At 26.3% G+C, this 8,652-nt stretch overlaps 1 protein-coding gene across 1 annotated transcript; it reads left to right on the top strand.

Annotated features, from left to right (window-relative positions):
• Positions 1–4,703: 4,703 nt before the first annotated feature.
• LOAG_10364 (hypothetical protein) lies at positions 4,704–6,563 on the top strand (the record flags this gene model as incomplete). The annotated part of the gene is made up of 4 exons (XM_003145888.2): positions 4,704–4,817; positions 5,294–5,477; positions 5,932–6,089; positions 6,372–6,563. 4 exons carry the CDS (start codon positions 4,704–4,706, stop codon positions 6,561–6,563), a joined length of 648 nt encoding a protein of 215 aa, XP_003145936.2.
• Positions 6,564–8,652: the final 2,089 nt, after the last annotated feature.

Below are 8,652 nucleotides of genomic sequence, written 5' to 3'. Positions count from 1 at the left end.
TTCAAATTTATTTTGACTTATTTTTTCTGTTAATATTCGTTTTCAAATTTTATGTAGTTTCATTAAACTTTAATCATCACATTTTTATGCCCACAAGGCTAATTAATTTTAATTTGTTCTTGGATGCTAATTAATTAATTTTGGATGTATCATTTAGAAGATGCTTTTTGCAGTGATGATTAAATTGATCAATGATTCGGAACTTAATGGCATAGTTGACGATGGCACACATGAAAATACTGATATTACTAATATCAGTATTTAATTTAATATTAACGGTTGTTTTGTATTTGTATTAGTATATCGTTTCTATATGGAATACATCTTCTCTATAAATTTTATTTTTCTATTCATTCCCTTAATATTTACTAATAATTTATAATTGTTTGCACATTTCATCACATTCACCATTAAATTTATTTTTCTATATTTAATTATTTCTTTACTTCATTTTTGTGTATTTAATTTCTTTTCATTTATCGTAATATTATAGAAAAATTTTTCGTGAATTTTATCATTTATTCAATTCCTTGAAAATATCATTAACTTTATTTACTAATTTTACTACTGGAACCTTTCCATTTCATTGTAGTGCCCATCTTATTTATCTGAAAGTAACTTCTGATATCGTATCCATTTCACTTAACGATACCGTAATCCATCAATGATTACATTTTTATTTGTAATCATTAATACTTAAAATAAACAGAATTTAAAAAAAAGATATTTTCCAAAATTTTGTTGTTAATCAGTTTGTAAATTATAGCATACTGTAAATGTTTAGAAAATTATGTTCAACTGATAAATGCAATCAATATTTATTCATTAGAACTAATACTTATGAAAAAATTATTGCTTCTTATCTTCTTCGCATATCAGTTTATCTAATGCTTTTGACCAATCAATGACCATTACCTCATCAATTTCTTGACCACTATCAATTTTTTCACTCCAACTTTCATTTTTCTAACACTTTTAATATTGGCAGGTCAAAAGTTTACTTTCATTAATTTTTTTTTTGTTTTGATATAGTGACTGATTTTTTTGTTTTTCCTTTTACTTTCATAATTTTTTTTAAAATATAAGTATTTAGTGATTGATTTCTGTCCCAACTTTCATTTATCCAACATTTTGAATCCAATCAATGACCCTTTATCACCATCAATCCCTTTTTATACAAATGTTCGGTGATTTATTTCCATTCAACTTTCTTTTATCTAATACATTTGACCTATCAGTAACCCTTTATTTCCGTGAATCCTTTTTCTATAAATTTTCAGTGAATGATTTCAACTCCAACTTTCTTTTATCCAATACTTTTGACCTATCAATGACCTTTTGCCTCCATAAATTCTTTTGTACAAATGTTTGATAAATAATTTCACTACCACATCTTTCCATCTATCATTATTTTCTCTTTTCATATCATTACAATTACCACCCATTATTACATTTGCAATTTTCTCTCATTAATTAAAAAGAAAGCGGAAAAAAAAATTCATTTCTTCAGTCATTTCAGGAAAAAAAAAATTGTCACCAAAAAAAAGCAAATAAATTAATTTTTTTTTGTCAGTTTATTAAGAAAAAAATTAAAAAAATCCTTCATTTTATTTAATGATTTAGTAAAAAAAAAGAAAAAAAAATTGGCAATAAATAAGGGAAGGAAGAAGAGAGAAGGGAAAAAACAAAACAAATGAAAGATCAAACAAATAGGCAGATTCATGGTGACATGAACGACATGAAAATTATTGTCAATCATATTCATTTATTATTTCATCGCTTTCTACTATTATTTCTCTTTGCTAATTGTTTATTTCAAAAAAATGTTATTGCAAAATTTCGTTTTGCATATATTAGTGTCACAAAAGGTAATTAATTCATTAATATTTCAATTATTCCAATTTTTAGTAATAATTTTATTTTTGCTGAAAAACTTTTAATAAGTGGTTTCTTTTTCTTTTATGTTTCACAATTTTTAATAAATAATTTTAACAAACAATTTTTTTTTTCATTTGTGTTTCAAAATTTTAGTGAACCTTTTTTGGTGAACGATCCTTTTTTTTTTCTTTATGATTTTTATTCATTTCATTGTTTGGCAGTAATTATTAAACTATGATTTTTTTCAGTATTTTAATTTAATACTTTAATTATGCTTTAATCAATACTCTATTTTTTTTAAATTCGAATAGATATTAGTTAGTCACAGGTTTGTTTAGACTTTGTATAGTTATTCTAAAAGATTATTGGATTTTTTTTTTTTTAATAAAGAACTAATAACCTAAATTTAATTATCAATGGTACTTAAAAAAATTGAACTCTTTAGCATAACCATTATTAATTGTTATATGGAATTTAATGTCATTCAAATGTCACATTTAATTTGTATTTTTTAGAACCAAAAATACGTCAAATTGAGCCATGGGAAAATAAACTATTAGCGACTATTTGTGGTAAGGTATGTCTTTTATTAAATTCATTTTTTTAGTACTATTTTGCAAATTTCACGTCTATAGGTAAAGTGTTAAATTTATTTTTATCTCTCATCTTACCATAATCCTGAATTTACTTTTTGATCATATTGATAGACGACTAACTAAATTCGATGATTTAGCATAATTAATTATATTAAACTAACCGATCGATTAATCATGTTGTAGTTCTAATAAGCTAATTAACCGGATTGGCTTATGTTCTTATAGTGCTAATGAATAATTCATTGTTTTTTTTCCTATCAAATAAATCAATTCAATGTAAGCCCTAATGATTAACTGAATAAGCTGATTTATTCCATAGTAAATAAAGACAATAAATTTTGCCATAATTAGCAAATAATTAGCAAGTCAATAGTTAATAAAATCAGCGAATTTAAAATATTTCATTCAATAATAGTAAATAATATCGGTGAATTTAATATTTTCATTTCAATCTACTTCTAATTGGCCATTTATTTTAGACTTCATTTCATGGATTATTAAATTATCCATGGGCTATTTCCGTGGCTTTAAATGTTAGCATTTTTAAATATTTTATTAAAAAACTTAATAACAGTTATAATTATTATATCGAAATTACCACACATGATATGATAATAAATGAAAATATTTATTTTTCAAATGCACTTTCCACTGTTCACATTTTCAATTCAAATAAAAAACCAGTTTGAAATCTTTTTCACACTTCTCTTTGCCATATTGTTTTTTTCTTTATTTTATTTCATTTCAAAATTTCAATATGAAATTTCATCCCATTGATTAATGATTTAACAAACATATTAATGAAAGGTTTTTTAGTTATAAAAGAAATAATAGAAAATAAACAAAGGAAGAACGACCTTAAATTACTAATTAAAAATTATTGTCATATTACACATGTGACCAGCATTTTTGCCGCTATTCTTGATATCTTTTTACCAAAATTTCAGCTAAAGTTAATAATCAAAAAAAAAAAAGCCGAAAGAAGGACAAGAAAAAAAAAGAAATTATGCAAATAATATTTTGTGAAATTTCAAAATTTCCGATGGTTCAGAAAATGTGTGGATTTTTTAAAGACTGATCAGAATTTCAAATGTTTTCCTAAAATCTTGCAAATTTTCATTATTTTTCTGTAACTATCTAAGAAATACTTCATATAGGGCACTAATAAACTTGGTGGTGTAATCATATCACCATATCATATCCTTACTGCAGCACATCCATTTGTTGATTTCAATGGCTACAGTATTATTCCATGCAAGTAAGTAATACCCTTCTTTAATAACATTATCTTTATGAAGTACTAAATTCAAATTATTTTGACAAAAAAAATGGAGGTTAAACCAGGGACAAAGGTGAAAATTATGTAGAAAAAAAAACCAGTAATCATCATAATTCCAACTGCAGTAATTTTTTATACTCCATCATAAAAAAAAAGTAACTGAAATAACTTTTTAAATCTTTTATCTCACTTTTTCTTCTTACTTGTTTCATTTTTTCTTTTTTTTCATAGGAATCTGCAAAATTTCAATTTCAAATTACTTAAAAACAATCATTACTTTTCAAAACAACCACTATCGAGATTTTCTTCAACTGTGACAAAGATTGAAAGTTTTCCTGCTTCTTTGGTTGATAGTATCTCAAACTTATGGTAGTTAAATCTTTATTACGATAACTCAGTAATTACGACTTCGATAAGACAAATTAATGACGATAATTATATAAAAATGAGGCCCAATAATGCTCGATATTGACTATCCAACCGACCCCGTTGAATCATATTCTTAGAAATGTTTTTGATGCTCAGGACCCTCTTCTTGCATAGGAAGGATCTTGGTATAGTTTTGAGGTCAATTCTGAGGTCATAAAAATTAGCATCTTTAGAGCATGTATATACAATGGACGCACAATTTTAGCTTACATTTTATATTGCACACATATACAACATGCTGTACTTAGCAGTATCAAATTACCAACAAAGACTAATTCATTGCTTCTTCTTCTTGCAATTTTAGTGATAACTATAAGTTAATCGTATCAGTTCAATAATTATATGTTTTATCATTTTATCATTATCATTGTTTTCTGATCATCTCAAATCATAAATTTTCTTTTTAGCATTATTTGCTATAACACAATATTTTAGTTAATTTTTTCCATTAATTATTAAATTTATGAATTTAAAATGGTTATTTGAATAAATGAAATTTCAGAACTAACACCTATCGTAATATGGCTGAATTATTAAACCGTAAAATTTTATTTGGTGGTAAATGTATTCGTGGTTTTACAACAGGTAGAACAAATCATCCGATATGTGAAGAAGCTGATGTGTTTCACAATAGGGTATAAAATCTTGAATAGACAATGTCTTTTTTTTAATTAATTACAACAAAATTTAATTTGATTTGAATGCTTCGCCAAATTGTTTATTTTACTAATTAATTAGTCATTTGTTTAATTTTATTAATCTGTCACGTGAAACATCCGACATATAAATCAAATAATATAAATTGAACACAATTATATTCTTCCTTATATATATAAATAAAGAAATTATTATTGGTTGAATGTGAAATAATTAGCATGTAGTCGATCATATCATTTTAATTACTTAGTTTTGACATCAGAATATATGTATGTATAGTTTGAGTGCAAAATTATAATTGGTAGAAATTGAAATATTCATTACATTTAATTAATCATTCATTTTAATCACTTAAAATTTTGCCATCAAACTGAATATTTGTATGTTTGTAATTATATGCCCCCTTTTTTTTCATTATACATATTTGCATGATAATTGTTGGTAACGAATTTAGATTCGCACGATAATTCTTGATAACGATTTTATAAGTGAAAATTGTACGAAAGGTCATGACTGGGCAATTATTGAGGTTGAACAACCATTCGTATTTACGGATAAAGTACGACCAATATGTTTACCATTAAAGAATGAAAAATTGCAAAATATTTTAATGATCTTTGGTTGGGGACGAAAAAATTGTAAGTATTACTAGAAATCGTAGTGATACAATGAATAAAACGATTATTATATTCAATATATCCTATAAAAGAAATTTTTTTCGTGATTAATAATCTTAAATTATTTTAATGAAATATGCAAACTTTCCGTCATACAATAATCTTCGTTTAAATATATTAACATAAAGATATTTGATTAGCTAAAAAAGAAAAAAAGCTTGAAAAAGGTAAAGTATAAAAATATAAAGGTTAAAAAATAGGTTTAAATTGGTGGCTTCAAGCGATTAAAAATAATTAATGGATAGGAAATTACAAGAAAATCTTCCACCACATTATTCATACTTTGACATTTCTAGTAAAATACCTTAACATAATACCTTTGAACAAAAAATTCTTCCCTAAATTACTATTTCATTTTTTAAAATTTCTAAGGAATTAAAAGAAAATTTGAAGTAATTACCAGATTATTTTGTAGCATTCTCTGATGGTAGTCCGTTAATTCATGAAACACCGATGCAACTTGATGTAAATTGTCAAGCAACAGTAAGTGACACGATGCCAACAAAAGTAGATGATTACATTTGTATGAAATCATTAAATCCCAAATATATCGATACACCACGTATTTGCTATGTATGTATCCATCATTTCATACTTTAAATTAAATGAATTTAAATTTATTCAATTGCTTTATACCTTAACATTTTTAAGGATTAATTTTTTTGGAAAGAAAAAAAGAAAATTGTTTCTTAATTTACAAAGAAAAACCTTAAATAAATTCATTTCTTAAGTTCTTTTTTCTTTGTTATTTTTGTTTAGTATAATTACATTTAATCTTTTACTGAAAATTGAAATTGCCAAATTTTTTTTACAATGAAAAAAAAGTGAAGTAATTAAATTTGAAATTATTTACAGGGTGATAGTGGTAGTGGTATGCAACAAATTAATGATGATGGAATTGCAACAGTAGTTGGTATTACATCATATGGTTTAAAAGGTTGTCCACCAAATGAACTTGCTCGATTCACACGTGTTGATTATTATCTTGATGAAATATGTCAAATAACTGGTATTTGTTATACCATACAAAATTCAACGATATTTTAATTATTTAATTGAGAGGAAATAAATATGAGATTGTAAAATTAATTTTAAAATTTCTGTATAAATCTGTAATTTGAATTTGTTTTTATGTGTGTTCGTAATTTCAATTTCATTTTTAATATGTTTTTTACTTCAATTTTTTATGTTTTTTTTTTAAAAAGATGTATTTTTTTTCAATTTTATTTATTTTTTACTTTTTTTATATTTCAATTCCATTTTTTTCCATTTTTTTTTCAGTTTAATTTGTACAATTCAAATTTCGAAATAATTCATTTGCAATAAGAAAACAACACAATTTTTGGTAAAAAAAAAGTGTCAAAAAACTTTTACAGTACAAATTTAGAATAAATTTTGACGCTTTCATATTTCTATTGTAATTGTATTTGTATATAATATTTGTATTCTTATATCATGTTTGTGTTTTTGATGGTATTGCAAGCTAAAATTGTAAAATTTTTATTTAATTCAAGTTTATAAAGTTATAAGTTTCATATGAAATGGTTAATTAAATGAATAAGTAAATAATGATTAACAGATAAGTGCTATCGTTAATCAGTGTAACGCTATCATGGCTTACGACTAGAGATTTGGGAAGGCCTTTACTCACACTTCTTGCAAACGCTACAGGCGTGGATGTATTTTTCGAGTTTGCGTAACGGATTCTTTAAATACAAATATTATATGCGGAACAGCGTACGCGGAACTAATCCTCTCTTTTACTCCTAAATTTTTATCTGCCAGAAACTTGATGAGTTAGGACAATGACAAGAAATTCCTCAGGATATAGATTTTATTAAAGTATCATTCTCCGAGATGGATAACCTTACAAAGCTAAACGGACACCACCTACCCATATTTAATATTGAAGTTGTCCTTCTTCGAGGATGGTTGCAGAAAGAAGAGATTAGCAAATCAATCCATCCTGTCAATTGAAGAGTCTTTGTCTAACCTTTCAGCTGAGATTTGTCTGTCGTGAGTAACCCTACCGAGACATTTGCTACCGTTAGCATAGCTCTCAAACTTATAAAAAGCATGTAAGCTTCTCTTTCCGCGACAAGGAAGTGCCTGCAGAGAAAAAACAGCGCAACTTACAATATGGTAATATGATATTTGATCGGAGCATCTGGTTAGCCCTCCAGCATAGCAAGTTTTTTCTGTCCGCGGAGCCGAGGAAGAAGCCTTCCACCCTCTCCCTTGCTACGTCCGTCATCTTGGCAGAGTCGTCCGTCATCTTGGCAGATGGTGGAGACTGCTCCTGATTGATTACATATCCATATTGAAATCAATTAATATCTAGATCAATTCCCTTCATCTCTTTTAATTTCAATATTTCTTCGTTTTGTTTTCTTAATATCCAACCCTCCCATATGTTGGCCAGATTGCTTTTCTTCAGATGCGGATATCCAACTTTGGTGTTTTTGAATATAGTCTTTTTTGTATTTTTTCCATGTTTGAATCAATGCTACTTTTATGTAGTGATTTCTTTTCTTTTGTCATACCATAAATAGACATGTCAACCTAATCTTAAATTAAAACTTTCCAATGTTAAAGTATGTTGATCTTTTACCACAAGTTCATTTAACTTTAAATAATGATGTGATTTGTCCATCCCTGATATGATATTCATTCAACTTTAAATAATGATGTAAAATTGTCCACCCCTCATATGACACATCCTATTAACTCCACTAAGCACTGTGATGCTTAGTGATATACTTGTTGAGAGGGTGAAATTCTCGATTCGAAAATCTCGCATTTTGTCTTAAGGAATTCTCAAAGGATTGGACAACTCAGAAAGACTAATCGAAAAGCCGCACCAAATGCTCGTAATGAACATCTCTTAGCTAAGAAATGACTTTTCACATCAGCGTTGTCCACTACTGCGTGGGCAAGGAATTGAACTTGGTCGGACCAAACGCTTGCTTGAAAGCATACAAACCACTGCACTAACATCACATTGCAAACATTGCACACGATAAATTATAACTTTACTAAATAGTTAGATAAGTAATGAATAATTGGAAAAGATAGCGGAAGATGCGAAATTCAACCATTTAACAAAGCATTATTATTATTATTATTATTATTATTA

This window comes from Loa loa (assembly GCF_000183805.2).
Source record: "Loa loa unplaced genomic scaffold supercont3.258, whole genome shotgun sequence".
NCBI classification, from domain to species: Eukaryota; Metazoa; Nematoda; class Chromadorea; order Rhabditida; family Onchocercidae; genus Loa; species Loa loa.
This window is presented reverse-complemented; position numbering and strand designations above follow the sequence as displayed.